The 13,994-nt window shown below is 43.9% G+C and overlaps 1 protein-coding gene across 1 annotated transcript in view; it reads right to left on the bottom strand.

Annotated features, from left to right (window-relative positions):
• CPAMD8 (C3 and PZP like alpha-2-macroglobulin domain containing 8) overlaps positions 1-13,457 on the bottom strand; it is a 169,017-nt gene extending 155,560 nt beyond the window's left edge. The window contains exons 1-3 of the mRNA XM_043975621.1: positions 13,340-13,457; positions 10,017-10,168; positions 4,068-4,090 (exon numbers count right to left, since the gene is read on the bottom strand). Of these exons, the coding sequence (XP_043831556.1) occupies positions 4,068-4,090; positions 10,017-10,168; positions 13,340-13,431 (267 nt within the window). The 5' untranslated portion in view covers positions 13,432-13,457. The remainder of the gene's footprint in view (positions 1-4,067; positions 4,091-10,016; positions 10,169-13,339) is intronic.
• Positions 13,458-13,994: the final 537 nt, after the last annotated feature.

The following is a 13,994-nucleotide window of genomic DNA, read 5'->3' as shown; positions in this document are numbered from 1 at the left end:
GAAAACATAAGAATTGGGAACATTCTCCTCAAAGCTCTAAATCCCTAAGGGGGAAAAATTGTATGTGAGAGGGCAATGAAGACTTTAGGAATCACTGAAGACATCCTGGACCTTTCCCACACCCCCTGAATCAAACAGAGAATGACAAGAACACACCAAGTGGACTCATCTTAAAGAATAGGAAAAACCAAAGGGATTCAAATGAAGTGTGACAGTTTCTTGCATGTATGTTTAAAAAACAACACCACAACAACATATATGAAGCATATGAGAAATCAGAAGAAAAAATGACAACTTTATGGCTAGGAGATTCAGATACAGGTTTAGGGTGGGAGGAAGGGTTGGTGTCAAGTAGTTGAAGCTCTTACAGAAGAGCTTAATTAAAGGACCTCAGAGCCCTCTGGTCCAATGCCCTCTATAACAACAAGACATTTACCTAAGTGCTCTAGTTTACAAAACAGGGGAAAAATTGGATTTCTAGTCAGAGGTACTGGGTTCAGATCTTAACTCTGAAACTTACTCCGAGTATGACTCCAGCCAAATCACTCACTTCCCTTCTCTGGGCCTCAGTTTCCTCATTTGTCAAATGAGGAGGTTGCACAAGATGATTGCTAAGCTCTCTTCCAAGCCTATACTTGTCCTCATTTTGCTGACTCTGTGGAGTGAATTCAGGTGGGGAGCCTGTATTTAGTCTCACGCTTGGGCCTTCAATGGTTTCCTGGGCTTCAGACACAGCAGCTCAGACACGGAAGGGCCTCTTACTCTATTCTCATAGGATTATGGAATTTAAGAGTGGAAATACTGCATACCCCAAAGTAACCCCACTACATACAGGTGACAAACAGTTGTTTAGCCTCTGCTTGAAGACTTCCAAGAGTAGGGAACCCTTCCCCCTCCCCACCTCACAACAGCTCATTACATTTGGGGGCAGCTCTGTTGGGAAGGTCTTCCCGATAATAGGCCTAAATTTGCCTCTTTGTAACTTCTCCCCATGGCTCCTAGTTCTGCTTCTAGGGCTAAAAAGGACAAGTTTAATCCCTCTTCCATGTGAAGACAGTTATCATATCCTCCTTGTGCCTTGTCTTCTCCAGGTTAAATAAGCCCAGTTTCTTGAACTGAATGTCATATGACATGGCCTCAAGTCAATTAGACTGTAAGCTCCTTCAGGGTAGGGACTGTTGGGCTTTTGTTTGGTTGGTTTTGTTTTTCTGCTTTTTTTTTTTTTAATCCCTAGCATTTAGCACAGGGCCTGGCACCCAACAGGTGTCTAATAAATGCTAGCTGATTGACTGAATGACTTCACCATACTCGTTGCCTTCCTCTGTATCCTCTATGATAGAGGCAGGGATGCATTCTAACTAATAATAAATGGCATGTGCACATGTTATGGTAGCCCTTGGGTTACAATGGTTAGCATAAGTCTCAGATTCAATATGTACTAGCTAGGTGACACTGGGCAAATGAGTAAATCTCCCTGAACCTCAGTTTTTTTTTATCTGTAAGATGAATGTAGTACCTACCTCACAAGACTATTGTGATGAAAACATTTTTTTAAACTTTAAGGCATTATTAAAATGTAAATATATGAGTGTAGATTTATAGCTGGGAGGGATCTTAGAGGTTGGAAGCCCCCTTAAGCCCCCTTCATTTTACAGAGAAGAAAACTGAGACTCAGAAAGACTTCCTTTATTGAATTGCTTGCTTTCTCAGTGATGGGGGAGGGAAGAGAGATGGGAGAGAATTTGGAGCTCAAAATTGTAAAAAAAGAAAAAGGTTGGGGCAGCTAGATGGTGCAGTGGATAGAGCACCAGCCCTGGAGTCAGGAGGACCTGAGTTCAAATCTGACCTCAGACACTTAACACTTACTGGGGCTTTGTGACTCTGGGCAAGTCACTTAATCCCAATTGCCCCCCACACACACACAGAGAAAGAAAGAAAAAGGTTAAAATTATTTTCACATGTAATTGGGAAAAATAAAATATTTAAAAAATTTTAAATACAGAAAGAAGGAAGGAAGGAAGGAAGAAACCTTGAAGGACATGAAAGGATGTCACTAGGAAGGATTAATGTGTCCTGTGAAATGAAACGAGGTCCTGTACATAAAACACTTAACAAACCTTAAAGCACCATACATACATCAGTTATTTTTATGTTTCTTTCACTTGGTCCCAAAGGGTAGAACTACAACCAATGTATGATGTGCAGGAAATTAGAAAGAGACAGATTTTAATTAAATAGAAAGACAAATTTCCTACCAATAGGAGCCAACCAACAGTAGAACAGGATGCCTTAGAAGGTATTAAGTTCTCAGTCAACAAAAGGAGAATGAATCATCACTTGCTGTGATAGTGTAGACCATGAGGTGTGAACTGAATTACATGATTTCTGAAATTCCTGTTTACTTTATGAATTTATAGCTTATTTATGACCACTCAATAATTTTGATTCCCCTCCCTAAATTGTGCTTTTTCTGTTACAAATGTATAGATAAATATTTTGTACATATTATATTGTCTCCTCACCTAGACTTTAAACTCCTTGAGGGCAGGGATTGTTTTGATTTTTGGCACACAGCGGGCAAGACTTAAGAAATAGTTATTGATTGGTTGATTGAATTTTCAAAGATGAGCTCCCCCCCCTGCCGCCCCCCACAATGGATGCTATAAAGAAATGTCTCCAAGTAGAAAGGGAAGTTGGCTCTCATAACTGAACCCATTTTTTGGTTCAGTCATTTTTCAGTTGCATTTGACTTGTGACCTCACTTAAGGTTTTCTTGGCAAAGATATTGGAGGGGTTTGCCATTTCCTTCTCCAGCTCGGTTTACAGATGAGGAAACTGAGGCAAACAAGATGAAGTGACTTGTTGAGGGTCACAGTTAGTAAGTATCTGAGGTCAGATTTGAACTCAGTCTTCCTGACTCTAGGCCCAGCATTCTATCCACTGTGCCAAACCTACATTAAGTCTAATTGCGGTAAAAGAAAAATCTCAAATGGGCCTGGGTCTAAGACTGGACAAGAGGATCAAATCTTTAACAGGAAGTGGTCAACTCCAGACCATACCTGAACTCCCCTAGTTCTCTCCCCTTCCTTAATCCCTGCCAAATCATGAAAGAGCTCCAATCTACACATGCTAACCATGGAATGGGCAGTGATTTTTCCATCACTAGAGATGTTTCATTAAAGCATAACTCATCAGGTATGCTGTGGAAGGCAATCACACTTTGGGAAGGTGTTGGACAAGATGTCCTGTAAGATCCCTCCCAACACTGGGATTTTATTATTCCAAATAATAAAGGGTAGGTTCCCTTCATGCCTGAAGTAGTTTCTTTATAGACACTTGAATTCAGCTTCATATTTTCCCTCAATTCAGTTTCACTCAATTCATAATTTGTTAAATTGTGGGATCTTGTGTTTAGCATAGGAGATACAAATAAGGAAAAAGTCATTTACACACACACATAATCTCTTCCCTTGTGGAGCTTGCAAACCAAAGGAGGGGTGGGGAGAGAGGATACACATATGGCAGTAACAAATTGGAACATGATTAAGTACATAGGGGAGGTCACACATAAGAGAGATTCGGGAAAGGAGACATGAGATCTAGCCTGGTTAAGAGGATCAGGGATAGCTTCTTGGAGGAGGTGGCAAGCTGAAAAAAGAGAAGGATTTCAAAAGGCAGAAATGTACATGGAGTATAGGAGTAGGAAATAAATGCTCTTTGAGCAGTAGAGATGTTGCATGCATATTCGTGGAGGCAGAGGAGGGTGAAAGAGACTTAAGGAAAGCTGTAGTTCAGTCTGGTTGGAATGCAGAGTGCTTGAAAGGGAGTAGTAGGAGATAAGGTTGCAAGGGTTGACTAAAAGCAGATTGTGGTGGGCTGGCTAGAAAGGTCAGGCCAAGGAGTGGGTACTTTATCCTACAGGCACCAGGGAGCCACGGATGGCTTTTGAGAGGAGGATTAGCATGGGTAAAGCTGGGCTTTCCAAAGATGGCTTTGGTAGCCTGTGGATGACTTGAGAAGGGAGAAAATGGAGACAGTGGGGTATCATAGAAATATTCAGTGCTTACCTTGAACTTGATTGTCCCTTTATCTAAAAATGAGAATAAAATGAAAAGAAGTTAGATCAATCGTTTCTCTACCTGGCTAAAACAGGAAAGCTGGGCTTTCAAATAGGAAAGGTCACACTCGGGGGCGGGGGGTGGGGGGGGGTTCTCTAGAAGAGAACACTTGGATCCAAAGTCCTCTAAGGGCTTGACTAGGGAGAGGAGGATGGTCCAGAAGTCATTTCCTCAGCTCTGGAGAACACTGTAGCCTGGGGTGAGGTGGACTTAGCTGAGCTTTCAGGAAAAACTTGGCTGGCTGGTGAACTTAATTCAGTTGTGGCCCTCTCCCAAAGCATGCCCCTGCTGCCGCAGAGTGCTTTAAGGGGAGAAAGTTGATGCTAAACTCAGGGTTTGAAGAGAGAGGACAATGCTTGGCTGTCAGGGACCACCGTTCTCCTAGGGTTGTGAATCATCATGAGACATTCATCCAGCTTGTGTTTGTTGTTGAAGCCTGCCAGTTAAGACTTCTGTTTAGCATCTGTCAGGCAGATGTGTAAACACCACACCCAGATGTGTACCTACCAACTCCTTTTTATCCAAAGACCTAAGATAAACAGAAGAGAGAGCCAGTTTCCAAAAAAGAAGGTAGGTGAGTGAATGTATAAACACCCAGATAAATTTTCGTTTTCAGTCAGGTCAGATCCTACAAGAGCTTAGCTCTGATTTTTAAATTAGTACATGGCAGGGAGGCATTTACAAAAAAAAAATTGATTCCTTCATTACTTTGGACAGAAGGGAAACCCAGCACTTCTAAAATGAACTGTCCTTCCATTATAGGAGCTACTATTTGAGGGGCTCTGTGAAGTCCTCCATTATAGGCATAACCCACCCAATGCCAATCATTGATTCCATGAAAACACAATATTAGGTAAAATACTGGAACACTGAGTTCCATAAAAGTAGTGTTATGATTTGGGGTACAGATTCCTAGGTAGCCCAAATTTGGACTTTAAAAACAGCTTCAATTAGGTCCAAACATCGTCCATGCCCTTTTCCTCACACTCCCCTAAGTGAGATTATTTTAAAAGCATATAAACCTATATAAGTATATGTGTAAGTTTATGTATGTATGTGTGTACGCATGTGTACACATGTATAATGTACCCTATATTATATGTGCATAGGCATATAAATGTTGGTAGTGATGCTGGTTTGCTGACCCAATTCTGGTCCCAGAACACATTTTGTCACTTGATGATTCTATAGTTCAGTGATTTGTGTTTGAGTCTTTATCTCCTACGATACTGTGAGTCCTATGAGGAGAGGGCTTATCCTCATTCTTCCTATTCTTCCCAGTTCCCATCACATTGCTCTACATACTTCAAAAATGTTTAGAGGTGGGGCACCTAGGTGGCACAGTGGATAGAGCACCGGCCTTGGATTCAGGAGGACCTGAGTTCAGATCCAACCTCAGACACTTAACACTTACTAGCTGTGTGACCCTGGGCAAGTCACTTAACCCCAATTGTCTAAAAAAAATGTTTAGAGGCAGCTAGGTGGCACAGTGGATAAAGCACTGGCCCTGGATTCAGGATGACCTGAGTTCAAGTCCAGCCTCAGACACTTGACACTAGTAATAACTGTATGACCCTGGGCAAGTCACCTAACCCTCATTGCCCCACAAAAAAGATGTTTAATAAGTACTGCATAGATGCTTATCAAATCATTGAATTCATGGTGTGAGTATTAAAAGCTCCTAGCCAAGTTACCAATAAGACGGTAACTGCTGCTATTACAGCAAGGTTAGCAGGTTTTGATACCTTATGGTGGATCTTGAATATAATACACTGAGTTACTGCAAAATAATATCAGGTGGGGAAACCCTCTGCAGGGTGTTCTTGTACTTCCCTTCAAATATGAACAGAAGCCACTGGGCCATTTTTTTTTTTAGTGAGGCAATTGGGGTTAAGTGACTTGCCCAGGGTCACACAGCTAGTAAGTGTTAAGTGTCTGAGGCCAGATTTGAACTCAGGTACTCCTGACTCCAGGGCCGGTGCTTTATCCACTGTGCCACCTAGCTGCCCCTGGGCCATTTCTTTTTCATTGTTTTAGAATTAAACACTAATTCTAAGTCTCAGGATAGGATCAACTAGAAGATGATAGCATGTGGCTTTTTATCAAGTTACAAAAAACAAGCCCAAGTGGTACTGCCCTTCCTGAACTCAAAGATTTATGCCAGTGATCTACCAAGAAGCATCATCTGAGGGAAAGAGTGCTGTATTTGGAGTCAGTAAACCTGGGTCTACGTCTAGTCTCTGCCACTTGCTACTTGTGCCATCTTGGACAAGTCACTTAACCTGGCTCAGCTTTAGTTTCGTCATCTGTAAAGTGAGATGGGAAAACTAAAGAAAGGGATTTCTCACATCTCTGTCTGTCTGTCTCTCTCTCTCTCACTCTCACTCTCTCTGTGTATCTGTCTGTCTTGCTCTTTCCCTGCCACCTACAAGCACACCCACATCTTCCCCATTCTTAACTCAATTCCAACTACCCAGATAGCTAGCATCCCAGCTGCTTCCCCTTTATGACAAAACTCCTTGAAAAAAGCCAACTAGCCCCACTGCCTCCACTTCCTTGGCAGTCGGGTATCTCATCTCAACATCCAACTGAAGCTGCCCACTCTGAGGTTACCCTGATCTCTCAACTGCCAAATTTAACAGTCTTTCTCAGTCCATATCATTCTGCTATCCCCTAAGCACTGAACATTGTTGATCACCTCATCCTGGACAATCTCTTTTTTGATTCTGATGACACTATTCTTGCCTAGCTGTGCTCCTACGTTCCCAATGCCTCCTTCTCAGTCTCCTCTGCTGGCAGATCATTACATTAAGGCCCTGTTCTGGGCCCCCTTTCTTTCTTTCTTTTTTTTTTTTTTTGCTCCATACTGCCTCACTGGTGATCTCACTGGTTCCCAAGGGCTCAATTTTCACTTCTATGCAGATCATTACAGATCTATCCACCCAGCCCTAGTCTATCTCCTGAGCTAGTCGATATCACCAAATGCCTCTTGGGCATCTCAAACTGGATGTCTCATTGACATCTCAAACTCAAAACTCATTATCCATATCCATCTCATACATACACACACACCTCCAACCTTCCTCTCCTCTAAACTTCCCTATCACTGTCAAGGGCACAGCCTTCCTACCAGTCTCCCAGGCTCACAATCTCAACTCATTTTGACTCCTCAATCTCATATCCACACATGCATTTCATTGTCAAATCCTGCTCTCATGTATGTGTCCCCACATAACCAAAACCCTAGTTCAGGTCCTCATCAGCTGCAGGAGCCTTCTAACTGGTCTCCCTGCCTCAAGGCTCTTCCCCCTCCAATGTATCCTCCACTCAGCCATCTCTGTATATTCTGTTTCTAGTGAATGACACATTGTCTCTCTTGTTAGAATGTAAGTTTCTTGAGGTGAGGGACTGGTTTGGGTCTTGTTTTGGTTTTTGCTTTTTTATATCCCCAGAACTTAGTTTAGTGCCTGGCATATAGTAAGTGCTTAATAAATGCTAGTTGATCAACTGACTAATGTTGTGAATAGAACAATCAGGTAGGAATCCCTGGACAAATCCTATAACCTCTTAGCATGTGATTAAGAGTAGAGGAGAGGGGGCAGCTAGATAGCACAGTGGATAAAGCACCGACCCTGGATTCAGGAGTACCTGAGTTTAAATCCGGCCTCGGACACTTGACGCTTACTAGCTGTGTGACCCTGGGCAAGTCACTTAACCCCCATTGCCCCGCAAAAAAAAAAAAAAAAGAGTAGAGGAGAATTAAAATACTTAGGCAGAGAGATTGAGAAGAAAGTTTATCACTCCCTGCCACAGTGATAGTTGCTACAGTGTTCTAATTCAACTCAACAACCTCAATGCCAACTGTGTATCAAGCACTGTACCAGACAAAAGTGTAACAGTGCCTGACTTCAAGAAATTGACACTTGACTGTGGGATTACAACATACTCACAAATAAGTAGCTGCAAAATATATGCAAAATGGTTCCAAAAGGTAGAAAGCACTAACAACTAGGGGAAATCAGGAGAGACCTCCTGGAAGGAAATGGTACCTTTAAAAGTTTGCAGAGGGGCAGCTGGGTGGTGCAGTACATAGAGCACTGGCCCAGGAATCAGGAGGACCTGAGTTCAAATCCGGCCTCAGACACTTGACACTTACTAGCTGTGTGACCCTGGGCAAGTCACTTAACCCCAATTGCCTCACTCCAAAAAAAAAAAGTTTACAGAAAACTTTCTTCCCTATAGCCTGTAAGGTGAATAGAACAAGTATAATTTTACAGATAATGAAACTGAGGTTCTGGGAGTTAAGTGACTTGCCCAATGTTACATAACTGATGGCTGTCATACTTAGACTCAAATCCAAGGTCTGATGACTCCAAGTCAGCTCTTTTTTTTTTTTTTTTTTTTTTTTTGCACAGGGCAATGAAGGTTAAGTGACTTGCCCAGGGTCACACAGCTAGTAAGTGTCAAGTGTCTGAGGCTGGATTTGAACTCAGGTCCTTCTGAATCCAGGGCCAGTGCTTTATCCACTGTGCCACCTAGCTGCCCCATGTCAGGCTTTTTTGACAACAGCATGCTGCTAAAGGCAAAGGGGGCAGTTAAATGACCCAAAATATTTCCTCTCCTGAGAAAAATGCTATTTCAGCAAGAATTCAATTTTGAGGCTGCTGGGAGAAAGGCTGAAATAGGAGACAGAAAAGGAAAGAAGATGCAGAGAAAGAAGAACAGAGAAGATAATAGGGCACGAAGAAAGATGAACAGTAAACCAGATGTAGAATCGATATCAAATTATTTGCCTTTTCAAGGAGTTCGAAGAGGTGAGAGGAAGAGAATTTGGAACTCAAAATTTTTTTAAAAATCATGCTAAAATGTTTTTATACATAATTGGGAAATGTTGAACAAAATAAACAAAATATATTAAAAGAAAAAGAGCAGGGGCAACTAGGTGGCTCAGTGGATAAAGCACCGGCCCTGGATTCAGGAGGACCTGAGTTCAAATCCGTCCTCAGACACTTGACACTTACTAGCTGTGTGATCCTGGGCAAGTCACTTAACCTTCATTGTCCTGGGGGAAAAAAAGAAGAAGAAAAAGAAAAAAAGAAAAAGAAAAAGAGCAAACCAGACTGAGAAAGGTAAAAAAGACAGTACTCAGTAATAAAGAAGAGAGGTCTCATTGATCTTTGTGTAAAATAGGTAAATGTTAGTTCTATAACTGGTACATCTGTCACTAAGACTAAAAGATAGACTCAGTGTAACTTAAAGACAGTGAATCAAAGATCTCTGTTCTTATCAATTTATCTCACCACAGGTCAAAATACTAGAGGTGGGGCAGACGATCCCTATAATAAATGGGTCTTTCTACAAAAAGCTGTGGCAGACTCATTTAAGCCATGGTTTTCGCTGTCTTTCTCCTCAAAAAACAAAGTATTTACTGACTACATATGTCACAATGCCTTGTCATATCTTTTAGAGAGTTATTTATCTCCTGAATTGTAATTAAATTTTTTCTGCATTTATATTTTCTCCAACTAGACTACAAGCTCCTTGAGTCTGCATTGTGCATAGTAAGTTCTTAATACAAAGAAAAAATTGGACTTGGAATTGATAAAACTCAGGTTCAAATCTAAGCACTGCCTTTGCCACTATGTGGCATACGGTGTGTCCAAGATCACTTGGCCAGTCAGTGGCAAGCCAAGACTGGAATGAATATGGAATGGTGTGTTTGTGTTTGGTGGAAATGCAGGACATTAAGATGTTAGCAATCATCTGCCAATTAGCTAGTAAATAACTATAATATGGGGCCTAAAGCAATAGAATCTCAGATCAGTGATTTGTCTTGGGAGAATAAAACTTCAAGCTTCTAATACCACTTTAGCAAATCATATAGGAAAGACCACTTACCAAGAATGGTTCCATGGCCCCAGGCTACCGTCTCCCCTTTGACCACTAGCTGAATCTGCACAGTTGTTTCCTTTACAGAGTTAAAAATCGTCACACTAATAACCTCTTCTACTCCCGAACGGAACACCGAGGGAGCAGCAATCAAGTAGCCCCTGAAAAAGAAAATTGGAAGTTGGTGAGAAAAGCTGGGAATTAAAAAGCGTTGTCTATGCTTAACTGACAAGAAAGAGAATGAACTACAGTCATTCTTATCAGCTCCCGAGTGATTATTCAGTCATTCCTTGGGCATCTATCACCATGGTGCCAGGTATGGCATGCAAGAAAGCTGAGACACCATGGATCATGCCAAATAGCTCCATCAGCTTAGAATCACAGAACTATTTTCCACCAGGGAAATCGAGCAACAAAGAACAACACCCTTGTAAGGGACCTTTCTTTGAAAACGCTGGACCTAGAATGTTAGACTTGAGCTTGAAGGGGCCTTAGTATACAGAATATATAGGGCCAGGGCTAGAATCTCAAGAGATTATTTAGCCCCGGACTTCTTAATTGTAGAATGGGAAATCTGAGGCCCAGAGAGGGGAAGGAGGTTGCCCAAGGTCATGTAGCTAAATAGTAGCAATGGCCAGGATGATAACCCAGGTCTCCTGACTGCTAATAAGAATACCCTTTGCAAGTTATGTCTCTGATTAAAATGATTTTAAAACGTTACCAACAATAACTCAAGTGAAACCGGCAGTACATGCTACTTTATTATTATTATTATTATTATTATTATTATTATTATTGAAAAGGGATCACACGGAGGAATTCACTCACACAGAAACAGGAGGAAGATGAAGGGCTGAAGCTCCTACCTTTTACATAGCAGGCATTTAATAAATATTTGTTTAATTGAATTCAGCTGATCTCAATGGACCATTCATCAATTCTGGAGAAAGGTAGTTTTCACATAATCTTATAAGAGCTCATATTTCTATAGCAGTTTAAAGTCTACAAAGTACTTTTCTTTCTTTTTGCAAAGTACTTTTCTTTAAACAACCTCATGAAGTATTATCATCATGATCATCCCCATTTTACAGAGGCAGGAACTGAGGCACGTGAACAGATGTTCTATGACTTGTCCATCATCTATAAGAATTCATCAGAGCCACTACCTGTGTGTTCACACACTTAGAATGTCTGAACTGTGCTGAGACTCGAACTCCGCATCTAGTAGTGCCCCACACTACTAGTGTCTTCCTAAAGTTTCTAATGGGACAGCCTCATGTATTGTCTGCTCTGTTAGCTCTTTAACTATCCACACGTGCTTCCCAGCCTCAAGATCTCAATGTATTTAAACCAGATTTTTCTTCAGTTACAAAAATCATATCGATTAGGATGCTGGTCAGAAAAAACATGGCAATGCCTGTGACAAACTTACTAGCATTTATGATGAGAATGTTCACTTATCAGGTAGTTCTTGAAAAGTGCCTTAATGTGAGCTAAGGCTTAAAGTACAAAAAAAACACAAAGGCCTCCTTAAAGCTTCCTGGTTCTTTGTTGTGCCAACCGTTGGGTCCTTTAAGCAATGATGAATTGTTGCCGTGGGATGAAGGTCAGTCTATTTTGCAAGCCCCGAGTCATCATTTACTGAATTCCATCTCTATGGTGATTCCCGTCCTGCTCAACAGGCAATATTAGCTCTCTGGTACTTGGGTCAGCTTTCCAAAGTTTGTGAATGTGAGTGCTCTGACATCCTCAGCTGAGGGACGCCAGGTCTGAAATGTATTTGAGCCGAGGTTTTACTACTTCTGAGTGTGCAGATTCGTGAGGGAAGACAATGTAGACTTTAGGACAGAAAAAAGACATCGTAGTGGTCTCGGGAAGAGTATACTGACTTAGAAATTAAAAGCTGCCCCAGCTCTACCACTAATTAGTTATGTGACCTTGGAAAAGTTCCTGCCTCTCTCTGAGCCTGTTTCTTCCTCTGTAAAAGGAAGGGTTTTCATTAGATGATTTCCGAAGAGGTCCCCTGTTTTGAAGCAGATCTGGTATTATTATCTCTATTTTATAGATGGGCAATCCCAAGCCCAAAGAGGATACATTCTCTGCCCAACGACTCGGAGCTCGTTAGTGGCAAGGCTAGGTCTGGACCCTGCATCACATGACGAGATCCTCCGCCCCCCCCCCCCCAAGCCCCAAGTCATGGATCCTTTCGCTGCGCCCACTGCTTCTCCTCAAGTCTAACTTCAAAAAGAGGATTTTTACTTTCCAACTGTCCCGCGTGGTACCAGGACACTGACTATTTGTCCTGACATTGTTTCCTTGCTTTCCTTCAATTAGTAAACACGAACTGCTTGCATTCAACTGGTTAATAATGTTATGTTTGAATTTCAATGTTTAGTTTGGACAGTTTGACTAGTGACTTGACAGCTCCCGTTCAAGTCCCTGTGACTAACAGCCCTGTCAGGTCTTAGCATAACTTGGCAGGATGTGAACTATTTCCTACTAAAGGGGAGTAACTGAGAGTCCTCCATGGCAGCTAGTTAAAGCATCCACTCACTGGGCTAAAGATTCATAAAGCAGCGCAGGAGCACACAGCACTTGAAGAAAAATCCCACAGAAAAATGCTTTATCCAAGGGACTGGCCACCACGAGGACCCAAGCGATAACTAAGCTGGCTAAAATGCCAGCATTCTCCTCCCCTCGGGGGCACCTTTAAATTCTCCACCCAAAGGAAAGGCTGGACATGGACATGGAATGTCTGAGCTGGTGGGGACCGTAGGACGCTGAATGCAGACTGGACAGAGGAGCAAAGCGTTTAGTGCTGGGAGGAGGATCCATCTAGTCATCTGGTGCAAGCCCCTCATTTTACGGCCCGAGGTTCAGAGAGGGTAAATAAGCTTGCCCAAGGCCAGACACTAGCGGAGAGTAAATGTGGGAGCAGGGACTCAGAAGCAGACTTTCTGACCCCGACAACTGTTCTTGTCCCAGCACTCCAAACTGCCTGTTCTAATACATTCGTAGGCAACACGACCAATAATGCACATTCCCTGTCTAGAGCAAAGTGCTCAGCTAATCCGGGAAAAATCGGTTTGAGGAACCAGGTGGAGAGAGGTTCTAGGGAAAGTGTGTGTAGGGGTGGGAACAGACGGAGGAGACAGCGTAGGAACGAGCCCTGGGGCCGAAACAAGGATAAATGCCTCCAGAGGGGGGAAGATGGGGGCCGAGGAAGGGGGAAAGCGCCTGGGAAAGCTGCCTCCGGGGGAGATGCGGCGGGTCCGAGGCGGGAGCTGGCCGGGCACCCTCCCTCTCCAGCCCGCGCCCGCCGGGGTACTCACTGTCTCCGCAGCTGCGCTGCGCTCCGGCAGCCCAGCTGCAACAGCAGTAGGAGGCACCAGGTGCTGCAAGCCCCCGACTCCTTCGGGCGCATTTTCCGGCTCCGCCGAGGCGCCTCCAGCTGAGAGAGGCAACGTGCTCCCCTCCCGCCCCCAGCCCCAGGGCCGGCTCCCGGGCCCCCAGCTCCTCCTCGCGCGGCTTCCCCGCCCCCCGCCCCAGGGCCGGCGGCTGCACAGCCCTAGAAGCAGGAGCCCGCTGGTCGCCGAGTGGAGAGCCGGAGTCCGAGCGTCCGCCGCCTCGGCCGCCCAGGAGCCTTTGTTTGGCTGTTCCCCAGGCTCCGGTCCGTGCGCCCTGCGCCCTGCGCCCTACTCCGGTGACGCCCCCGGTGCCTGAAGCTGCCGCCGGACCCCGCCTCCCGCTCCCTCTCCACCCGGTGCCCACTCCCTGCGCCGCCTCCTCCTCGGCCCCACTGGCTCGGGAGGTCCTGGGGAGGGAGTGAGGGAGGGACGGATGGAGAGAAGGAGGGAGGTCTTTGTCTCCTAGACTCGCCCTCGCCCTCTGCCTACGCAGGGGGGAGCAGGGAACGTCCTGGCAGGACCGGGAAGGACAGAAACCTTGCTGCCTTGACCCCCCTGCCATTCCAGAACTAGTTCCCCT

This window comes from Dromiciops gliroides, chromosome 1, assembly GCF_019393635.1.
Source record: "Dromiciops gliroides isolate mDroGli1 chromosome 1, mDroGli1.pri, whole genome shotgun sequence".
Taxonomy (NCBI): domain Eukaryota; kingdom Metazoa; phylum Chordata; class Mammalia; order Microbiotheria; family Microbiotheriidae; genus Dromiciops; species Dromiciops gliroides.
This window is presented reverse-complemented; position numbering and strand designations above follow the sequence as displayed.